At 45.3% G+C, this 24287-nt stretch overlaps 1 protein-coding gene across 1 annotated transcript in view; it reads right to left on the reverse strand.

Moving 5' to 3' along the window:
• The window catches only part of PLA2G4A (phospholipase A2 group IVA), a 698142-nt gene that overhangs the window by 48773 nt on the left and 625082 nt on the right, over nucleotides 1-24287 (reverse strand). Inside the window, exons 16-17 of the mRNA XM_069231997.1 lie at nucleotides 12420-12615; nucleotides 10239-10396 (exon numbers count right to left, since the gene is read on the reverse strand). Of these exons, the coding sequence (XP_069088098.1) occupies nucleotides 10239-10396; nucleotides 12420-12615 (354 nt within the window). The remainder of the gene's footprint in view (nucleotides 1-10238; nucleotides 10397-12419; nucleotides 12616-24287) is intronic.

Below are 24287 nucleotides of genomic sequence, written 5' to 3' on the forward strand. Positions count from 1 at the left end.
TAGACAAGGTACCCAGTAGGAAATCAGTGAAGGCATAATTTAATGGGAGCAGAGCTTCTGAGGTGGAAACTCCTGGTTGCAGCACCTCTGTCAAGAGATTAGTCTTGATGGCCACCAAGAGTAATTGAAAGGCCAGGACCTCAGCTGCCCTCCTCACCACCATAGTAGAAGAAGCTCCCTCCTCCATAGCCACGGTAGGGGAAGAAAGCAAGTCAGTGTCTGGAGAAGTGTCTAGTCCACTAGCCTCACCCAAGTAGTCTTCACGACAGTCCATTTCTGCATGGGGTTGATATTCTAAAGGGTCCAGAGACCCCTCCCTATCATCCCCGAAACCTTGGCATAAAAGAAGTGTCCAGGATCCGAACCAGGAGGCCAGGCTCCTGCCGGCGGAGTACAACACCCATCCAGCTCCATGTCGGAGTCAGGGATTACAATGGGGATGACACCGCCCGTGGGCGTGGAAAGCGCGGGGCTGCATCAGGGAAGGTCGAGGTGGCATCACTGGCCCTGGTCTGAATCCAGGACTGGATCATTGGGAGCCCCTCGGCATAGGGGCCAGAGCCACCATCGTGGAACCCAAAGGGGCCCCCTCGGACCCAGTAGAGCTCAAAGGCACTCCAGCAGGGACAGTCTGCCCAAAAATGAGGCACATGGCCTCATAATATTCTTGGAGTTGGGCAGGGGTCACTCTGTCTCCCAGAAACTCAGGGAGGCGCTGAATCAGCCCAGGCGCAGGTTAGAGGCCTAGAGCATCAACATTCCCTTGTCTCGTCGGCTGATGGATGAGAAGTCGAAGATTTCTAGGAAAAAAATGTATGTGCCTCTACTACCCTGATCACCCAGAGGACTTGGTGGACGACAACGACTTTGGATGCCATGACCAGTTCTGGGACATTCCTCTTTACAGGAACGTCAGCTAGGGTGGATTCGTCCGTCGGGCCAACATCAGCTTTAGGGATCGCTCCCTCGAAGCCTTCAGATAGATGGCCCGGCACTCGGAGAACAACTTCGGATTGTGGTTACGCTCCAGACACCAAAGACACACAAGGTGCAGATCCATCCGACATCGCCCGATGACAGGATCTGTAGGGCTTGAATCATGTTTTACTAGAAGACATCCTCGATATACCAGGAGAGTAATCTCTCAAAAAGATGAAAAAGGCCAGTTAAAAATTGACTGAGGGGCAGCTCTCTTCAGCTCACTGCTGGCTGGTGCAGAAAGAAAAGAACTGACATCGGTGCGACTGGGTGGAACCTATATAGGACCCGCGACGTCATATCTGGAGAGGATGACGCTGACAATGGATGCAGAGCCAATCAACACCACCTACAGGCGTGCAAGGGTACCGCTCACGTAAATCTTTCAGATTCAGTCTGACAACTGGGGAGAATTCAAAGTTAAGAAATTTGCAGCTAGAAGTCTCTATCAGATGTATGGTTCAAGAACCATTAATAATGAACCTTTCACTGAAGATATCAACCATGTGGTTTTTAAACTAAGCAGAGGTTATCTGGGAGTATATTCCCCAAATTATGACTCTGCCTGCGTTGCTCGCAGGGTCACAATTTAGCAGGCAGCGCCTTAGCACTGCATGTCCCTGCCGACCTGTACGCCCCCTTCCTATCTGTTTCAGACCTCTCAGGGTTTGGGGGTCTGGTGGAGTGTTTGCACCTGGGAAGGTGCCACCCTTGTGAAGTCACTTCCGGAGCTGGGGCCACATTTTTTAGCCCCTCTGGCTTTCTGGTCCCCCTGTTTAGGCAAGCCTGCATAGAAACATGACAAGCAGTGGCAGCATTGGGTTCTTTGTCTTGTTAGTAGGCACCACTGGGCACCTTTCTTTATTATGAGTGAGCTGGCCGGCCAAGGCTTAATTATGTTTTTGGCACCCACATCCTCTTAAACAATTTATCCAGCCAGGGCATTTTAGAGGGAAGGGTGTAGTTTGCTTTCGTCACATTTGTCTCACTTTTAGATTTCTGCCTCTGCTCCTCTCATGCAGTGTGTGCTACATGCCCTGTATGTGGCTGAAAGGTGTCTCTTATTTGTTATCTAGCCCGGTGCAGTAGCTGAAAGCACAGAAGGATAAGTTACTTACCTGTAAATCCTAGTTCTCTTCCAGGGGTATCCTCATCAAAGTCATAAACATTGAATATTCCCGCCCTTGTGCGGGGACCCCGGAGCATATATAAAATACACATATATTATCATGTGTAAAAAACAGCAATGCAGGCTATAATCATAAACAGGCTAAAAATGCTTTATTTCTATGAAGTTTTTTTTTTTTTTCTTTCATATTATGAAATCACAATAGAGAATAAATATCTACCCAAACCCCTAAAACTGGGCTTAGGGAAGTAAGCAGCAGTAAACACTAGAGAAAAAGAGAAAAAAAACTACATTGAAAAACCAATGGAGCATTCTTAGCCAATAGGCTGCATGCAGGTTAACACAGGAGAATCATAAAAAATGTTGGCACCGTGCCTTTAAGACCCTGAGCACCTCCAGTATCCCACCATGCCTCAGGGGTGAAGGAAAGGTGACAGTTGGTTCACAGTTAGGTCAGTTCTTTTTTACGGTGACAATCTGTGTAACTGATTCAAAATACAGTCTGTCCTGCACTTCTAGGAGACGTGCGTCCGGGGAGGAGGGTGGGTTGTTTATGACTTTGATGAGGATACCCCTGGAAAAGAACTAGGATTTACAGGTAAGTAACTTATCCTTCTCTTCCAGGGGATCCTCATCAATAGTCATAAACATTGAATAGATTAGCAAGCCCATCCCTAAACTCTGCGGACTGTCCAATAGAAGTGCAGGAATAGATACGTATTATGCAAATACATTTCTCAGAGAGGCCTGCCCCACTTGGGCATCCGCTCTTGCATCTGAGTCTAAACAGTAATGTCTAGTAAACGTATGCACAGACTTCCATGTAGCAGCCTTACAAATCTCAGATATTGGAACATTGTTAAGGAGGGCAGCAGTAGCCGCTTTTCCCCTTGTGGAATGCGCTTTAGGCCTAGCTAATAATTGTTTATTAGCCAGCTGATAAGTATTAACAATACAAGAAACTATCCATCTTGATATCGTTCGTTTAGATGCTGCCTCTCCTGTCCTCAAATGACCATAATTTACAAACAAGCGGTTAGAATGTCTAATCGATTTTGTCTTATCCAGATAAAATTTCAGCACTCTTTTCAAGTCTAAGGAGTGCAATGCTTTCTCTGCCGGAGTCTCCTGATTAGGAAAGAAAGTCGGTAAAGATATAGTCTGATTGATATGGAATTCTGACACCACATTCGGAAGGAAAGAGGGGTGAGTTCGCAGAACCACTCTATTGTCATGAAAAACCGTGTACGGTTCTTTGGAAGACAAAGCCTGGATTTCGCTGACCCTCCTCGCTGAAGTAATGGCCACTAAAAAAGCCGTCTTCCACGTAAGGTGTTGTAAAGAGGCCTTATGTATAGGTTCAAAAGGAGGGCCCATAAGTTTTGACAATACTATGTTCAGTTACCATGGAGGAGAAGGTCTCCGAATGGGCGGAAAAACTTTTTTCAAACCTTCTAAGAAATCCTTGACTACAGGTTTCGTAAAGAAGGATTCCTGAGAAGGTGACTTGCGATAGGCTGTAATGGCAGACAAATGTACCTTAATAGATGATACCTGCAGACCGGACTTTGCCAGATGAAGCAAATAGGACAGTATGACATCCTCCTGAGCCCGTATGGGTTTCTGACCTTGTTGACAGCACCATATGTAGAATCTCTTCCACTTAAAAGCGTAAGAACGCCGCGTGGAAGGTCGTTTGGACTCTTTCAAGATGTTCATGCACTCCTGTGAGAGCCCTAGGTGCCCATACTGCAGGAATTCAGGAGCCATGCTGTTAAGCTCAGAGAGGGTAGGTTGGGATGTAGAATCCTGCCCTGCATTCTGCTCAGAAGATCCGGTCTGCACGGCAGCCTCCTGTGAGGTTTTTCCGATAGGTTGAGGAGATCTGTGTACCAGAATTGACGGGGCCATTGTGGCGCTATGAGAATCATTCTGGTTCTGGATCTGTAAAGTTTGTTGATCACTGCCGGTATGAGGGGAATCGGCGGAAAGGCGTAGAGAAATATCCCTGACCAGTCGATCAACAGGGCATTCCCTCGAGATCCCGGACGGTAGAACCTGGATGTGAAGTCTGGGTATTTCTTGTTTACTTCGTCTGCGAAGAGATCCAGTTGAGGCCGACCCCATTGAGCGAAGATGTATTCGACGACTTCGCCGTGTAGGACCCAATCGTGTGCGTCCTCTAGGTGTCTGCTCAGGAAATCTGCTTCCACGTTTTGTTGACCTGGCAGGTGAACCGCTGTAAGTGACATTCCTCTGGCCAGGAGCCAATGCCATATCGTTTGGGACTCTCGAGATAGGGGTAGGGATCTCGTTCCCCCCTGTTTGTTAAAATAATACATCGTGGTTGTATTGTCCGTTTGTATTAGGAGAGTTTTCCCCTGAATTAGTGGTATGAAAGACTTGAGAGCCAGATGGACCGCTCTGAGTTCTAGCAGATTGATGTGGTACTGCTTTTCCTTGTCTGACCACAGGCCCTGAGCTTGAAGGGGACCCAGATGAGCCCCCCATCCCTGAAGAGACGCATCCGTTACCAGAGTGTCAGATGGAACTACCTGGTGAAAGGGAGCACCTACTGACAGGTGAGGTCTGTGCATCCACCATTTCAAGGACTGAAGTGCTACTGCCGGTAGTCGCACTCTGTCCTCCCAGCGACCTGTCCTTTGGCTCCAGTTGCTCTCCAATGCCTCTTGGAGGGGCCTCATGTGGAGTTTGGCATTTGGGACAATAAAAATGCATGATGCCATGGAGCCCAGCAGCGATGTCACCTGACGTGCCGTAGGTGCGTTGGCTTTCAACAGGTCCTGACACTTCCTGTCTATTGAGGATAGTCGTTCCTCCGAAGGATACACTCTTTGGAGTTCTGTGTTTATTATAGCTCCCAGGTAGTGAAGGTTCTGTGTTGGAATCAAGGTTGACTTTTGGTAATTGACCTGAAGACCTAGAGACTCGCAAACTCTGAGCACAATGTCCTGATGGCTTCTCGCCTGCTCCGGAGAAGAAGCCTTCAGTAACCAGTCGTCTAGGTATGGGTAGATGAATATCTTTTGTTTTCGAAGATGCGCCGCTACCACTGCCATACATTTCGAGAAGACGCGTGGGGCAGATTTCAGGCCAAATGGTAGAACTCTGAACTGATAATGCTGTAACGCTACTTGGAAGCGCAGGAATTTCCGATGTTTGGGAGCTATTGGGATGTGAAAATATGCATCCTGCAGGTCGATGGAGCACATCCAGTCTCCCTGATGTAGCTGAGGGAAAATCTGGTGAAGCGCTAGCATCCTGAACTTCTGTTTCCTTATGTATTTGTTCAGCAGCCGTAGGTCCAGAATTGGTCTGAAAACGCCCTCTCGACCCTTCTTCGCCACCAGAAAGTAACGGGAGTAAACCCCCTTTCCTCTGTGCGCAGGTGGAACCTTTTCTATGGCATTCTTTTGTAAGAGGGTGAGAGCCTCTTTGCGCAGCAGGCTGAGATGAGATGGATTGCATTTGGTTGGTGGCAAGTGTGGTGGAGGCTGTTTGAAAAGGAGAGTAGCCATTTTCGACAATATTGAGCACCCATTTGTCTCTTGTGATAGAGTGCCACTCGTGAAGATAACCTGTAATACTTCCCCCCACCGGAGTGGTGTACAGTGTCGAGGGAAGCGAGATCTCATTGTTTGGCCGGCGCTTTCGGAGTGGACTGTTGAGGTCTACTTGACCCTCGCTCCCTTGTGTTCCTTCGCTGAAAAAGAGGGCGTCCCTGCCGTTGCTGTGACCTTTGGGACCAGTGAGGGGTTTGAACCCTCTGCTGGAAAGGGCGCCTGTCATAAGGCCTATACCTCCGCCTGAAATCTTTCTTCCTTTCCAGGCCCACTGCCCTCATGGTATCCACCTCGGTCTTCATGCGGGCCATTTCCTCGTCTGCATGGGTACCAAACAGCAAGTTCCCAGCGAATGGGAGATTCAGGATGCGTTGTTGTGCTTCCTGCTTTAAACCAGTGAGTCTCAGCCAGGAAGACCTCCTTGCACAGATTCCATGTGCGTACCCATGTGCAGCTAAATCCGCCCCATCTGCCGCCGCGCTGATAACCTGGTTGGATACCAGGCATCCCTCTTGCAGGATCTCTTGAAAATCTTGTCTGTCCTCTCTGGGCAATTTCTCTGTGAATCTATTGAGAGAGTCCCACAGAGAACGATCATACCTGCCCAGGAGTGCAGAAGCACTGGAGACTTTCATTGCCGAAGCCACTGTACCGCACATCTTTCTCCCCAGAGAGTCTAGATGCCTGCTCTCTTTATCCGGGGGGACCGTGGATGATGATGCCACCGAGTGGGTCTTTCGGGCTGCGGCTAATATTACCGAGTCCGGTGGCGGATCCTTCCTGAGGAACAAAGGGTCCTGTTCGGGAGCCTTGTATTTTTTGAGAATCCTAGCCGGGGCAGATTGGAGTGTGGCTGGGGCCAGAAAAGTGTCCATGGTTGGCTGCAACAAACCAGGCACTAGAGGCAGCAGCTTTTTTGACGCTGATCTCTGTTGCAGAGTCTCAAAGATGACTGACGAGGAGGTAGATGGCTCTGGAACCTCTATGTTTAATTTCTGCGCTCCTCTTAACAGCACCTCGTTAAACGTGGTTATGTCATCCACCGGTGAGACCCTAGCAGGTGGAGAATCTGTTAGGGTGGGGGAGTAACACCCGAAAGATGATCCGGACGACGACCAAGAGGGTGATCATCTTCGTGAACGAGACCTGGATCGTCGTTGAGAACGAGACCTGCTGCGAGACGCTGTAGCAGAGCGCCCAGGCCTCGCGGTCGGTTGACGAGGAGCAGAACGAGCCCGTCCTGCCCTTGCTGTCGGTGATGGCGTTCTTGGCAGGGAGGCAGTAGGCGAGTACATTCGCGAATACTGCAAATCCGGGGAGGCCGCTGGTCTGTTAAGGCTCTCTAGCCATCTTGGAGATAGATTGATGGGCGAAACATGCCCAGATGATGTCGCTCTTGAATGAGATTAGTCGCTCGGTATGGAGACCACTGGAGATGGTGCAGCCTTGTCTGGCGTGGGGCGATGTTCTACTCCCTGCGGGACAGGTAAAACCTGTGTCGACGGCTGTGTCAACGTCGAACGGCGATCTTTGGACCTCGACCTGCTCGCCGTCGTGTGCCTCGACGTGGAGCGGTGGGAGGCCGACGGCGGATGTCTCATGCCGTCATGGCGATTTCGATGTCGTGTCTCTTGACGTCGGGGGCGCACAGCCTTTGGCCTCGACGGAGACCTGCCCCTGCGATGGTGTTCCCTCGACGCCGTCTCCTTCGACGTCGGGTGTGTCGCCGTCGACGGCGATCTATGCCGGTGAGACGGTGGTAGCGACGACGTCGACGGGGAACAAACAGGTACTTTCCTACCTGCGGACGTCGACCTAGCCATTCTCTCCTGAGAATGGCCTGCTGGTTGTCTGGGAAGTGAAGAGGATGATGTTTTCTGCCTCTCATGAAGCCCATGTAGCCTGATCTTTTCTCTGTCCTTCAGAGTCCTCTTTGACATATTCTTGCAGTGCTTACAAGTGTCAGGGCAGTGACTCTGAGGCAGGCACACAATACACAGAGAGTGTGGGTGTGACTGGGCCTTCTTCTTCCCACAAGAAGGGCATTTGACAAAAAGTGAAGGCATTTTTCTGTCAGGAAAAAACTGCCAAGCTCAGACAAAGATGTTATCTGTCGAATGAAAAAGGAAAAAACGCTTTTTTAAAGGATTTTTCTGAGAAAAACTCAGAAAAACTGAGAGCTCAATGCTCCAGGATCCTCTCAGAAGAAGCCGAAAAAAAGAACTGACCTAACTGTGAACCAACTGTCACTTTTCCTTCACCCCTGAGGCATGGTGGGATACTGGAGGTGCTCAGGGTAGGCACGGTGCCAAAGTTTTTATGATTCTCCTGTGTTAACCTGCATGCAGCCTATTGGCTAAGAATGCTCCATTGGTTTTTCAATGTAGTTTTTTTTCTCTTTTTCTCTAGTGTTTACTGCTGCTTACTTCCCTAAGCCCAGTTTTAGGGGTTTGGGTAGATATTTATTCTCTATTGTGATTTCATAATATGAAGAAAAAAAAAAAACTTCATAGAAATAAAGCATTTTTAGCCTGTTTATGATTATAGCCTGCATTGCTGTTTTTTACACATGATAATATATGTGTATTTTATATATGCTCCGGGGTCCCCGCACAAGGCCGGGAATATTCAATGTTTATGACTATTGATGAGGATCCCCTGGAAGAGAATGTGATTTCCAGCCTGAAGGTTGTCTGCTCGAACATATCTGTTTTAAGATAGTTTTCCCACACAGTGGGCAGGTGTGAGCAATGCTCACATTAGGCTAGAATTGCAACATTAGCTCATCGTCAGTTAGCTACAGCAACTAACGTAGCATCATTTTATAATTAGTCATTAACTACATCAAGAGTTGATGTATGGTTCTAGAGCCATAAAAGACGACCCTTTCAATGTAGAGAACAATCAAGTGTTTTTTTAACTGAGCAGAGGTTATTTGGGAGTGTATCCCAAGATTTTGCTTCATACATGTTTCCTAGTTCTGTTAAGCAGAAAAGGGTAATCAAAAAATGAGCACAGGCAATGGACAGGAAAGTTAATTCTGAACCAATGGGTGAGAAAATTAGGTCCAGTTCCCAAGAAACTTGAGTGCCGCTCGGAAAGTTCTGATGGCATCCAAAGACGTTCCAGGCAGCTGGGATAATATGCTGTCTGTAGCAGTGCTTCCCAAATTTTTTAGAACCATGACACAAATTTAAAAAAGATAAATGTTCACGACCCCCCTAGCTTTAAAGGACATGAGGCAGGCAGCTTTTTTTTTGATGTAACTAAAGCATAGCGTAGTAGCACACTGTCATTTACAGGCAGCACATTTGTTGTTGAAATGACCACTAAACTCGCACAGGCATACAGTTTTACTGATAAAACTATACTGCACACAAACAATGTATGGAGATCGGGTTTCAGTAAATATGTATCATATTTGCATCACAAAGTCAAGTGTCTAGATTTGTTTTGATCCTTTTCAAATCTTTGTTTCCATGACTTTTCAGAATTACAAAAAATGTATTTAATTTTTCTTTTAACTGCTCAATGCATTCTGTTACTTTGCAGGTATTTACATTTTGTTGTGTAGCAAAAAATAAAATCCTACAGCTTTTCATTTCACACACCCTGTATCCCAGCAAGACATATTTTACTTTATTTTTTCTGACTGCAAAGCCAGAGGTTTGTTAACACTAATACCCAGGTTAAAAAACATAAGCAGCAATTTGTCAGCAGACATAGCCTGACATTGGGGCTCTGCTCTGAAGAGCAGCAAGTGTGACAAAATAAATACAGAATTAACTTTATTTATAGCATGGACTTTCACAACCCATCAAATATTGGCTTGCAACTCATCAGGGAGTCGTGACCCACAGTTTGTGAAATGCAGATCTATGGTATGCCCCAATCACGAGTCGAGCAGTCATGTTTTGTGAATCATGTAGGTGGGCTAACATTATAAGAGTACAAAATACAGGATTCTGCAGAACTCTATATGAGACAAAATGGTGGATGATGCACCAGTGCTGCAAGGAAACTGAAGGAGAGTGGAAAGAATTTTGCTAAGGTCCTTGAGCTAATAATGGCAAGGGAACTGCAAAAGGATAAACTATTTATCCGAACACGACACTGGTTCAAGACACTGCCCTAAGGTAGAGAAAATTACTCCATAGAGATTTCTTGTCCAATGATAACGATGAGAAATGCATTATTCTTCTATCCGAGATTTAAAAAACAAAGACGCCCCAAATTGTAGAAAATAAAGTTGTGTGTACACGTCAACAGTCACCTCGTGCGAAAATATTTATATAAAAAAACATTGACTGTTCTTTTCACACAGATGTTATCGCCATTGTTTAGACCCAGCACTCCTGTATACTCCTATAAATGGACAAATATGTTTTGCATCGACATCATTTTATTAAACACCAAACTTTATAAAGCTGGTGACAGAAAACATTTTTAAAATGTCTTTGTTAAGTACAACCACTGTGCCATTTTTTAAAGTTCTTCAATGTGTACCTTCAATGCTTAACACATCTGCCACATTGCACCATACTTACGTCAATGTTATTTAGTGTGTTGAACTCCATCAAGTCGTGCAGTCTTTTGAAGGCCTCATTGGGATACTGGAAGTTGAAGGTGGAAAATGGGGACTCTGGGTCATCAAATATGTCAAAATCTGCAAACTCCTTCTCGGCTTGTGTCTCCCTTAGCACTCCTTCATAAATGGAGGACACAATGGTAATTTATGAGTGAGTCATGCAAAACACATACAACAATAAAGTGCTGGTGTAGACTATTGAAAGCTTTGTAAATTATATTCATTTTCAATTAAATGAGCCATTGAAAGTTAGCAGAGACATTTCATTTAAAAAAATGCATTTCAACTGATCAGGCCTGGGAAAGTTAGATGAAAGATTTTGTACAAGACCCGGATTGATTGGATAGACCACCGGAATTATTTTGCAGATCATCTGCATGCCTTAATGCAAATCACCCTAATGCACTCATCTGCTTATGTAATGGAGGTGTGCATGCAGACTGGCGAGTGGTACAGATTGATGGCCACTGAGAACTCAAGCACCACCTGCAGCCCTCATCCTGTGCTGGAGAGTTTGGCGAGAACCCGGCAGACTTCCATTCCCTCTCAGAATCACATGATTTCTTTAAAGTTTAATCTGCACTCTGAAGCAGGGGCACTACCTAGACAAATCGTATATGTGCTACTTTGGGGACGAAAGCAAGGAGCAGAACTGGCAGGATCCCCTTTCTTCACCCACAGATGCCAGAAACAAAGACAGTGATGATTGGCTTTGGGAACGGAGTGCCCAGTTCTGAACCATTTTTCAAACTTGCTTGCAGAGGTTGTGCTTGCTTCACACCTGCACACTCGGCACGGTATGAGACAAGCATTATAAAATGTTTCATGGGCGCTTCAGCTGCCCAGAGCAGTCCAGTTTTAAGCTTTTAAAACTAAAATGGTGCCCCTCACAAGAGCTCTTCTCTGAACCGCTAATTATCCAGGACTCGAAATCTAATATTTGACTAGAAGCACATCAGCAAAATATGACCTTGAATGAACTCAAACCTCTACACCTGCATTCATCGTCCAAGATGGCGCCCAGTGGTAACGACAGGGAAACCAGGGATACATCAATACTCAATCACAAGAAACTACACGATCTGGAATGGATTCAAGGTTTTTTTGTGTGTTTTGCAATGGAACAAGCCTCCGTGTCAATTTCTTATTTTTGTGCTTTCTTGAAAATCCAAAGAGCCTTAAAAATGTAACTTAATGTGGTTCATTGTGATGGAATAAAAAAAAAAAACATGGATTATTATGGCCTGGAGTTAAATATCAGAATATATTTTAGCCCAGAGAATTATCTGCTTTGTAAGCGAATGAGCAGCACTCAGAACGAAATGGATCCCATCATTTCAGGAAGCAAAGCATATATTTGAATTTGAATTGCTTTAGGTAGAAATATTCCTGCAGTATTTATATTGTGAGGGGGGTGTCGCCACTAAAATGACCACCACTGACAAGACTTGCACAAAAAATACCAATATGCATCCCACACCTTGGCCTCCTTTCTCCTTCCTATGCATCATAATATTAAACATGTACACAACCTTGTTTAGTTACTTCCGTTCCCCACTCCGTTAACTTAAACTGTAAATTAATAATTTGGAGACAAACCCATTTCAGAACTGCTATTCTGGAGCACCAAATGACTTGTTTGAGGAGGAGTCGCTTTAGGTACCTTGTACATTGAAATGGTTGAGAGGTCCGGGGCTGCCCCCACACGTTAGGTGCACTTATCAATGGAAGATGTTGTATAAGACGTTAGCTGACTGTAAACAGGAGATGGTTGTTCACTTAACTATTCAGGTGACCTTTTCTGATTTTACTAGAGTGGCACAGTGAAGTTTCCAACCTCCCACATTAAATATCAAAGGCATCTGTGCTTCAGAAATTAAACTGAGCCAGAGGGGAGGACTCTCTAGAAGGGCACACTCCATTTATCAGGACCACTCGTAAATCCTGAGTACCTTTGAAGTTAATGCTAAGAATTATTCCATTATGAAGTCAAGAGTCCACAGGAGAGCAAGGCTAAATAATTGTGCCTGGCAAACCACCAAGGAGAAAACTCAACATGATTTTATATACAGGCCTGCACTGGCCCTCTACAAACATCTCCTAGACAGGAAACAGATCGCCAGTATAGGCACACTCCCACCTGGAGCCTTGTATTCCCTGAAGTTGATATTGGCCAGAACAAAATGAATGATCGTTGGGCAATCTTTCTCCACCGATGGGTTCTTGGGTTTAAAGACGTAGCACTCCTTCAGCCCCTCTCGATCGAAAACTTTCGGATCTATTTTTGGAAAAGGAAGCTTGTTCATCCGGGCCCACTTCTCAGCAAGAAGCAGCTCCTGGAACAGAGGTAAAAGAGGTAGGATGATTAAAATTCTGTTAGCAAGGTACAGTTCCTGAGAGAGGAGCTAGTCATCACTGCATTTCTGTAGAGTATCTCAAGGAGAAGGATATGATGTCTGAGGAGATCAGATACCCAATAATCGCCAGATACATCTGCTGACCGCACATACTTTGGCACGAGCACGGTTAGAGATGAACAGGGATTTGACAAATGCATTTTTAATATGCAAGAAGCTGAACCAAGATTCTAAGAGCTAAGAACGTCATGCCCCGAACAAACATGCCACCCTGGGGGTACGTCTTGTCTCAAACACTGCGTCAGCACCAACGGCCATCACCTCTAAGTCTACTGAGGTTTCAAAGAATGCATAATCCTGGGGACGTGGGTGGGAGGTGAAAAGGTTAAAACCTGGAAAAGAGAATCATTCCAACAATGAAACAATTGGCAATGCAGAGACCGGTTGGTCCCCTCTGAACGCAGACATGCAGTCGTCCAGAAGTAACGTATTTCAAACACTAAACACGTTTTTCTTGTTGCACAGCATATCTGGTCTTTAAAGCATCATAGAATGTGCTATTACAGAAAGCTCCCAATCTCGTCAAGCACCCCTCTCCTTCAAGAGAAAATAATAGATTCGAGCGTCAACAGGAAACGGGGTTCCAGCCCAGCACCGGAATCAACGGCGCTTCTAGATATACTTATGGCAGACATACCATTTTCCTACCCATGGATAGGCAGTTCTAAGCGTGATCCATAAAATACCAGGCCAACATGTTTTCAGTAGATCCTGTACAAATGCAGAGTACAGTCGGTTAAGACTCGAGCAAGAAAGCGCGCCAGTGATGCGTTTAATTGCGCGCAGCGAGACAAAATGTTCACCTTGGTGGGAACCAAAGAAAGGAATAGGGGTGCATTAGTGTAAATCCACAGCGTGTCAATTTAAAAACAAATGGAATCAGTCACTTCATTCACTACAACCTAGATATACATCTTCCCACCAACTTCCCCTGTCACGGTGCACATTATGTCGCCACTAAATAAGGCAACCAATCGAACAATGGATAGGGAGGTACATCAGCTAGAGGGGCCTCGGGCTGGAGAACAGGGAGGTGAACAGGTAGGCGAGAGGCCTGGCCAATCAAACCTGCACACTGCAATGAGTGCACACTATATATTATGCTAAAGGACACACGCACAACTGAGACAATACAACAATACATAAAAACAGATTTTAAAATATGTATAAACACTTAAATAGTTGATAGGATTAAAAATAAATCCTCCCTCATTTACAGGAATTTTAACCAGTTCAGTTTTTGAGTGACTTAGTCCATGAACTGAAATTACGCAATTTGCTACTTAAAATGAAAGTAATACGAACATGTAAGCAATCAAGAGTTGCAGCGAAAAAAGCAAAACAAACAAAAAAAACGAATTATTCTAGCCCACTCACACTCTTACTGCTCTTAACCTCCCTGTTAAGGTACGCCATTAACCAGGAAGTGAAGGGCGCCTCATCATAGGGCTCTAGGCCATGATGCCAACTCAGGCATCTCCTCAGATCTTACTGTAATCAAGGTCATTACAAATGGGGCTATGGAGGCTGAAACTTGGGTCTGCACCCCAGGAAGGGATGCAGTGCTAGCCCCGGCGACTGCGTTGTAATCAGGGTTCCATATTCTATCCTACTAACCTTGTCCATTCATCACATTTCCACAGTAGTTCAGAAGAAATGTTTTGTGGGTATTCCTGCCTTGCCAACGTTGAGACCTGCATTCCTGTCATACCCAGCCTGCACCATGGCTTGCCTGTCCCTTCCCCCGTTACCGAGCACACTGGATCTTGCACCATAAGAATAGTTCATAAAACCTCCTGAAGTCTGCATGAGGGCTCATTTGAAATTTTCATCAAGTATGTCAATAAGGAGGGTGGATGCATGTGCTCCAGGCACCGGCAGCTAACTTTAGAACTAAATAAAGACTAGTTCTACCACTTTTAGAAAATGGAGTTCCATACTGAACACAACGCACAAAAAATATTAGAGAAGCTAAATGGTTAAATGTTGGGCAGTCAAATAAGGTAAAGGGCTAGGAGATTTCAGTTATACTGGGAACCTTAACTAGCGTTGGGCTGTTACCCCACATACACGAGGCACACGGGTTGTCCTCCCAAGACCTTATAAGGCACATAGCAGGGAATGTGAGCACCTGGTAAGGCCGCTAGCAAACAGGACTGATTTCTGGCAGAATCCGATCATTCACCGTGCAAACAATGTACGTGTATCCACATCACGTTCTCAAGATAAGCATTCTGTAAAGGACTTCCACTTTACTTTCAAGAAAATGTGGCATGCATGCATCCGGTTACTATGGACCAACACTGCACAACCTGAATTGGTTCTTAAACAGGGCTGGCATTAGTGGCTTCTAAGTTTTTGCAGATAAGATTTAACAAGGCCTTTTCTAAAGAGAATGTACAATAAATAGATCAAAGACCAGAATATCTACTTAGGAATCAGCAATTACATTCACTGAATGAGAATCTTTAAATCGGATTCCGTAGGGCAGGGTTCTGCAAAGTTGGCCCTCGACAGCCGGGCCTATGCCAGATTTTTAGCATAGCCACATTTAGAAAAATGTAGATTTCTAAAACATCTTTTTTCTAAATGTGGCTATGCTAAAAACCGGGCATGGACCCGGCTCTCCACGACCGACTTTGCAGAACCCTGCGGGTGTAGGGGAATGCAGTCCTCTTTGCATTTGTCACAATGTCACAAGAGGGAAACAATAACAGCCAATAGAATCACTTGAGACTTTGGCCACTACAGTGGTCAAGCCTCTATCCCTTTTTTGTTTTTCTATCAACAAATTTGTGTTTGGAGCGAGTATAAAATACTACCTCTCCTTCCCACACAGGGCTTCTTTTTTCCCTTCCCTGCTGCCCTCTCAGCCCATACATTCCTGCTCACGTTTACCATCTGATCAGAGCAGGTGGTAAATGCGAGTATTAACCTTCCCAGAATTTTGCCTTGCCAAAACTGGGCTCACACAGTTATTCCGCATTTTGGGGACTCATTTGTAAATGCACAGTACTGGAGCGGGGTTACCAAACGGTAAAGTTAGTTTGGCATGTAGAGTTTGCACCCTGCCAGTACCATGGAGCTCTCAATTGGGTTCCTGGAGGGATAAAATAAGTGATCTGTAACGCAGATGGAAATGGACGGCAGTAATGGGCAGATGCTGTCACTCTTCGCTTGGCCTTGCATCTTCCCAGCTAACACCTGTTTCACAGGCAGCAGTAGGGATATAAACTGAACATGTGTCTAGTGGTCCTTATTTACTTAGTGGTCCTTATTTACTTTCTGTGATCATTCCTTGCCCTAACACCTCTACAATTAATAGGAAACACCCGAGGGGGTTATAGGCAAAACAAGGGGTCAACACTGATGTCACTGGAAGGTAAGGGGATCAAAGTGTGCATGTTGTCACTTCCGCAATTAGTGGCAATTTGGTGGAGACGTCCATGTAAACAGCCTTCAAGAGACTTGTAATTCATAACTGCCGTATAAAACGCTGCTTAAGGGATTAACACATCGTTTAACTCCTTCGCTGCCTGGCCTTTCCCCCTCCTGTGCCGAGCCTTTTTTTTGGCTATTTGGGGCAGTTCACGCTTAGGCCCTCATAACTTTTTGTCCACATAAGCTATCCACGCCAAATTTGCATCCCTTTTTTCCAACATCCTAGGGATTCTAGGGGTACCCAGAGTTTGTAGGTTCCCCTGGACGAGACCAAGAAATTTGCCAAAATACAGCAAAGATTTTGTTTAAAAATAAAATACGGGAAAAAAGGGCTGCAGAAGAAGGCTTGTGTTTTTTCCCCTGAAAATGGCACCCACAAAGGGTTTGCAGTGCTAAAATCACCATCTTCCCAGCTTTCAGGAACAGGCAGACTTGAATCAGAAAACCATATTTTTCAACACAATTTTGGCATTTTACTGCGACATACCCCATTTTTACTATTTTTGGTGCTTTCAGCCTTCTCCCAGTTAGTGACCGAAATGGGTGTGAAACCAATGCTGGATCCCGGAAAGCTAAACATTTTTGAAAAAGAAACAAAATTCTGAATTAAGCAATGGGTCATTTGTGTAGATCCTACAAGGTTTTCCTACAGAATATAACAGCTGGGAAAAAAAAAAAAATTGAAGTGAAAAATAACAGCCATTTTTCTCCACGTTTTACTCTAACTTTTTCCTGCTATGTCAGATTTTTGAAAGCAATATACCCATTACGTCTGCTGGACCCTTCTGGTTGTGGGGATACATATGGCTTGTAGGTTCTAGAACCCTAGGTACCCAGAGCCAATAAAGGAGCTGCACCTTGCAATGATCTTTAATTCTATACCGGGTATACAGCAATTCATTTGCTGAAATATAAAGAGTGAAAAATAGGTATGAAGAAAACCTTTGTATTTACAAAATGGGCACAAGATAAGGTGTTGAGAAGCAGTGGTTATTTGCACATCTCTGAATTCCGGGGCTGCCCATACTGGCATGTGAATTACAGGGCATTTCTCAAATAGTCATCTTTTTTTACACAATATATTACATTTGGAAGGAAAAAATGTAGAGAAAGACAAGGGGCAATAACACTTGTTCTGCTATTCTGTTTTTCCCCAAGTCTCCTGATCAAAATGGTACCTCACTTGCGTGGGTAGGCCTAATGCCTGCGACAGGAAACGCAACATGGACACATCACATCTTCCCAAAGAAAACAGATGTGTTTTTTGGAAAGTGCCTATCTGTGGATTTTTGCCCCTAGCTCAGCTGGCACCCAGGGAAATCTACCAAACCTGCGCATTTTTGAAAACTAGACACCTAGGGGAATCCAGGATGGGGTGACTTGCGTGGATCCCCCAATGTTTTCTTACCCAGAATCCTCAGCAAACCTCAAATTTAGCTTAAAAAAAAAAAAAAAAAAAAAAAAACATTTTCCCCACATTTCTGTGTGGGATCACCGCACCGGGACACATTTCCTACCAACCAACGTTCCCTTAAGTCTCCCGGTAAAAATTATACCTCACTTGTGTAGGGGGACCAAGTGCCTGTGACAGGGAAGAGCCAAAAACATGTCCAAATTGAGGGGCAACCAAAGCGGGTCCAACAGGGCAGTTTGAAAAAAAACATTTTTAGGCTGACAAGTGCGGCAGAATTTTTATTGGTATAGATTTGACAATGCTGGGTGGTAGGAATTTTGTGGATTCCTGCAGATTCCAGGAGGTTCCATCACAAAAATGTGGGAAAAATGTGTGATTTCCAGCAAAGCTGGAGGTTTGCAGGGCATTGTGGGTAAGAAAATGGTGCCGGGTGCATGTGAAGCACACCACCCTGGAATCACCCAGATGTTTAGTTTTCAGATCTGTCTAGGTCTTGTGGATTTTTCTACACTGCAGCGTACCAAAGTCCAAAAAGTGCAGCCCTCGCCATTCCAAGTGGGATGATTTTGAGAGTTAGCCAAGCTCATGACCCAAAAGTAATACCAAAACCGAAAATAATGAAAAGTCCTCTTGCTTGCAGTGGGATAAGAGGTTTTAGTGTGCAGGGGGTGGGGGGTGGGGAGAGAGAGCTGAAAGACTGTTATCCCCTTCAGTTGGTAGCTACCACTCTACAATGTTTATTTATTTTCTTAATTCCCTGGCATCTAGTAGACTACCCCCCCCCCCCCGGTTATGGATTGGGGGTAATTGCCCCTTCTGCCCACTGGTGATCCCATTTATCTGGGGTGTAGGGTATGGCCATACCCCCACCCTCTTATTTAGAAAAAAAAAAATCTTCCCTGGTCTACGATGGGCTTTCTGCCCCCCTCCCCCGCCCGGGAAGCAAACCTTACCTAAGCGAACTGACAAAAAAAAAAACGGGTGTCTAGTGGTTTCTGGGGGCAGATTTGCCAAATAAAAATAGCAGAAAAGGCCTAAAGACTATTTGCCTAAGGGGTCACTCCGCTCGCGTGAAATTGACCTAAAAAAACAAATCCCTGTTGTCTAGTGGTTTCTGCCCCCCCTTGGGGGCAGATTGGCCTAATAAAAATAGGCCGATCTGCCCCCCAGGGGGAGTGAAATGACCTAAATATAATTCGGCCCCCAGGGGAGCTCCCCTCATCTGAAAAGCAAAAAAAAGATCCTTGGCCCTAGAGGTTTCTGCCCCCCCTGGGGGCAGATCGGCCTAATAACAATAGGCTGAAATGTCCCTGGGGGGCAGAAAAGACCTTGAAAATAATTGCCCCCCTGGGGAGCGACCCTTGCCCAATGGGTCGCTCCCCTTATGCGAATTATACTAACAAAAATTATCCCTGGTGTTTAGTGGGCATTTCAGCAGCCGGATCGCTTCACGATCCGGCTGCTGAAAAGCTCTGAGAGACTTCAAAGGGAAGGAAATTCCATTCCTTCCTTTTGAAGCCTCTCAGGCCCCCATCACATGATCGGAAGAGAAATGCAAATACATTTCTCTTCCGATCGTGCTGGAAGCTCAGCTTCCAGCGCAATGGGAGGCAGCCTCTAATGAGGTCATCACGGGGAGGGAGGCAGGGTGGTGCGGGGGGTCAGGGGCGGAAGGGGAAGCTATTCCCCTTCCAGACCTGCCATTGGGGCGGGGGTGGGAGCCCACAGAGGGAGCTGCTCCGAGCTCCGGTGCCAGGACGTAATGGCTACGTCCTTGGCACAGGAGCACTGTGCCGTGGACGTAACAATTGCGTCCCCAGGCACAGAACCATTTAATGGAGTAACAAGTTTCCACCTTAAGCTAAGCTTAGCATTAGACTTAAATATTTGCCACAGCGTTATGCTTATTGCGCCGAACTAGCACCAGACAAGCTGGCAATAAGTAGTGAGATACAGAACAGGAAATCACAGCCCATCAAGGTACTTTCCTAGGTGAAGTTGGTCTTATCTATTCTATTTTCAGCCTTAGGGCTCCCTTGAGGCAGGGGTATTCTTGCTGTATGAGGAGAGGCACCATCCAGGAGGCCTATTTGGGTTTGGTTCTAGATGGGAACCCCTCTCACAATACAAAGACAATTCTTTGTTATTAGGCGTGTTGAACATCCCTTCATATCTCAAAGATACCAAGGATGTTCTTAATCTCTTATAGAACACTGAATTAGACGTTGAGCAACATCACCCATCATTGTAATTGATGCGGAATCATTGTATAGATGCATTCCACAACAGGCGGTCTTCGACGCAGTGCATAACCAACTCTCCAGTCTGCACAAATTGAATTCTTCATGTCCATACATTTAATTATGAAGTGAGAATTGCTTCCTTTTCAAGAAACAACTATTTTCAACAGACATATCCAGTTTTTGTTAAGCGACGCCTAGCTGCCAAGATGACAACCACCTACAGAGGACGGTCGAAGAAGTACAGCTGTTATGGCTCAATCTCCAAGCATGACGGTGGAGATTGCCAAGGCATGGGTGCCAAACCGTGCACTGTTGTTGTGGAAGCATGTCCTCCCAACGGGGAAGGCTGATCAGAGAACAGATGCTCAGTCCCAAGAGTTCTGGACACAACACGTTCCGTGCCCAATCTGGGCCCACCTGGATGACATGGGCACTGTTCTTCCCAATCTTCTTCAGAACTCGGGCAGGAGTTGTATCTGTGGGAAGGCATGCAGAAGTCCAAAGTTCCATTCTAGGTGGAAGAAGTCCCCTAGTGAGAGAAGCCTTGGTAACTCATATGCTAGGAACTGGTGACATTGCATGTTGTCAGCGGTGACTAATAGATCTAGCCAAGGTTCACCTGAATCGCAGAAGAGGCACTGTGCTCTCTCCGGGTGTAACTGTCATTAGTGGTATACAAGCGTTGACGGTTGAGCTAGTCTGTCCTACCATTCAAAGATCCTGTCAGGTGGTTCACGACCAGGAATATCCCTTAATGGACCAGCCATTTCAGAGGTGTAGTGCCTCCTGGCAAAGGGTCCAGGACCCACCACCAACCTGCTTGTTGCAATACCTCATGGCGGTACCGTTGTCTGTACACACATGCACCAGCCTCCGTTTGACAGATGCAAGTAAGGATTTTAGCTCCAAGAGGATGGCCCTCAGTTGCAGGAGGATGACAGGCCATCCACCAGAGAACCGAGGCATCTGATCTCCACCTCTCTCAAATGGCTGCCCCAACCCAGATGGAACATGGCAGTGACCACTGTTAAATCTGGGTAGGGTAAGGTAGAGTAGGGAGAGGTGTCTTCACTGAACCGCGATTGGGTCAGCAGCACACCACTGCAGATCTTTCCCAGTCTCATCTGAGATCTGAACGTTGTTGGAGAGGTCTCCTTGATGTTGGGCCCACTGAAATTTTAGATCACATGCACAGCCCGCAAATGCCACCTGGTGTGCTTAACCAGCAGGATGAAGGAGCCATTAGTCTCAGCACCCTTAGAAGCGACATCACTGAGGCTGAAATATCGTGTCTGTAGCCTGAATGTCCTTGAATTTCCTTTCTAGGAAAAAGCACGAAACTGAGCTGTGTCAGAATGGCTCTAGTGAATGGAAGCGTCTGAGAAGGAGGAAGGTACAACTTTGGCAAGTTGATAGTGAATCTCAAAGATAGCAGGAGGTTCGCAAAGTGTGGAGGTGCTTGACAACTGCCTGGGGCAAGATCATCATCAAAAGCCAGTCGACAAGGTAAGGGATGACCAGGACTCCTGACCTCTGAAGGTGTACTGCGGTCACTGCCATTCCTTTTGTGAACACCCAAAGGGCACTGGTAAGACCAAAGGAGCATATATCCTCCTCTTGCTCCTCTTCCACCACAAATAGCAGGTAGTGCCAATGGGCCCTCAGGACTGGTATATGGAAATAAACATCCTACAGGTGGGAAGGAAAGACCTAGGCCATTGTGAGCATCTTGAGTTTCTCCTTCTGGTGGAAGGCATTCAGGGGTTGCAGGTATAAAACAGGCAAATGCCTCCATTGAGATAGCAGCAAAAACCATCACAACATACTTCTGGCACAGTCATCTTCTTGAGTCCACTACCAGCTGCTCTGCTCCCTCATGTTTTTCGTCCTTCCACTCTCTCCCGAATGGACTAGGTGTTTGCAGATCATTCAGAAGACATCTCCTGCTTACAGGGGCTTGATAATGTGCTCGTTCAGCATGTTTCTTCAGACAGTCCGTGCAAGGTAGAAGTTGATCACTGTCTACCTCACCCTCTTGCAAAGAGTAGGTGATGTATCAAGTCATTCATGGGATGAAATGAAGATTTTGGTGCATATTTGTCTGTTAGTTCTTCAGAGAGATCCCATTCATCTCTGAGCTGTGAAAATGTTTCCTGTGTATGTCTGTTGGCATACAGAATTTTTAATGCACTTCCTTTTCCCACAAATGTGCTTAGTTTCACATCCGGTAAACATATGGAGACCTATCATAGCTCGACAAACATTTTCACCATGAGTTGATCCTCTATTCCCCAATGTCAAGGATTTGCATGCGTATTTTGGTACCACATTTCAGAAACAGTTTAGCCATGATTCTATCATGGAATCCCAAAAACATAATAAACACATCAGTGTCATCTGACTTTATCATTACTGCCTCATTACCTTGATTAGCATCATGTGCAGCATGCAGCAACAAAATACCATCTGCTTCTTTGTGTGTATTGGTGAGATTGGGCACAGTGTGGCTCCCTTCAGATGTGATTTTGTAGCATTTATGTTCACAGTTCGCAAACAGTGTTTTATTCTCAAGTTTTACAAAATACTCTGGTTTCCTCCATTAGTTAACAAGAAATGCAATGAGAGTTGTTTTATTCCTTAAGCAGCTTATTCATTTCCACCACAGTCTGACAATATGGGAAGATGGGATGCTCTGTAACTGGTTCCAGAGTTCTTCCCCTTTGATTGTCCTTTCACTGTTCTTAATAGACATCTCGTTGAACATATCAAACGCAACATCGATTCTTTGACTCCTATTTCCTTCCCACAAAGCCATTAAGAAGACAGACATAGCCACATCAAAGTTTGATTCCTCTCCTTTTAATCTCGGAACAAGTACCATACCACCAATGAGCGTGGCTGAATTTCCCGGTATTTCCTCAGCAGGGGTAACGTTTTTCTGCAAGTATGTTGCTAAAACAGCTTTGTCGGTCTTTCGCAACAGATCCTCTGGAGTTTCAAAAGACCATGGTAAAAGGTCCTAAGGGATGAGAGAGTACATCCGCCATCGGAAGGTTGTGATTCTGTGCTATCACAATGATTTGACCAAATAGTGCTTAGTCTGCTTTCATGATGATTTTCCTGCCATTGCTGTTCACTGCCTTCTTCTTGGACATGTTAGTGAAGATTTTTTAGTTAGTTAATTTTCATTGGGTAATGAAACTTCTTAAAAAGTGGATTTTTCTCAAGTCGCTCAAGACTGAAGCCTGTACACCACTGTTCAACTATTTAATGCGCTTTCATTATGTCGGATACGATGTCTTGAGATGCCTTTTTTGCATTGGAAAGACTAATGAGATCATTTGGTCCAACAAATCAGTTTATCCAGCTTTGAACTAGGCTAATAGCTCTCGTAACACTATCTTCATCTTTTTCAATTTGTGACTTATATAGGTCTGCATGTGTAAGATCTTATCTATTGTTACAAACCATTTCTCTTATCAGACCCAAAAAGGAGGTTCTGTGTTCAGCCGTCATATAATATCTTTTCACAGTACCCACCTTGAGGTTGAACCCTGTCGTACCACCCTGAGTCTGTGGGTCTTTGCTGACTGTTAACTCTATTGCTTGATTGACTGGAATTCACCCAAATGGATTAACATCCGACAGTTGCACTGAAAAGCATCCATTGATGAAGTTGTGGTGTATCTCTGGATGTTTCACTGCAAGTAATGTTATTTCGGCATAGTATACAGGAAGATATCTTGCGTAGTTCACCCTGTCATACGTAGAACACCATGGGATCATAGAGCGTACGGCGGTAAGATGTAAATGCCAATTTCCTTCTTGAGCAGCACACATCAGAGCCAGCAAGACATTTTCAACAATAACAACAAACGGTATCCAAAATGCAGCGAGATCTCAATTGTCATGACAAAGATGTTCCAGGACTACATCCCAAAGATGTTCTACTTCGGCAAAGGCAGCATTTTGCAAGAGTTCGTCCAATCTCTGTGGCACAGGTTTTTTGCAAAATCATTAAAATCCTCAGTGAAGGAGTATACTATCTGAATGTTCTTTTCGTAATTCTTCTCCACCCAAGGGAATAAATTCCAACCAAGCCAGTCTCAACATAGCTTCATATACGCAATTGTGCACTCGAACTGCATGATTGTATATACAACATTCTAGTACGGATATTGATCCTTCTGCTATCATGTCTGCTTCAATGCAAAGGTCGTGAAGGCCAGCATCTTGAAAGTGTTATCCGAGAATGGACATGAAATTTGAAACGGTGTGAAAGGTGCCCATTCAAAGAATGATTCTGTGGTACGTTGCTTAATGCTTCCACATGATCTCAGAGCTTGATCCACGACCACTATAATTTTTGCCAAATGCAGTGTTTCCCTTATCAGCTCTGTCTGTTTCAAATTTCCAGAAACAATTGTCAACTCAGTTGCAGGGGCATTAATGGTGGGCAAGCAGCCAATGGAATCCTGTAATACACTTACTAG

This window comes from Pleurodeles waltl, chromosome 4_2, assembly GCF_031143425.1.
Source record: "Pleurodeles waltl isolate 20211129_DDA chromosome 4_2, aPleWal1.hap1.20221129, whole genome shotgun sequence".
Classification (NCBI taxonomy): Eukaryota; Metazoa; Chordata; class Amphibia; order Caudata; family Salamandridae; genus Pleurodeles; species Pleurodeles waltl.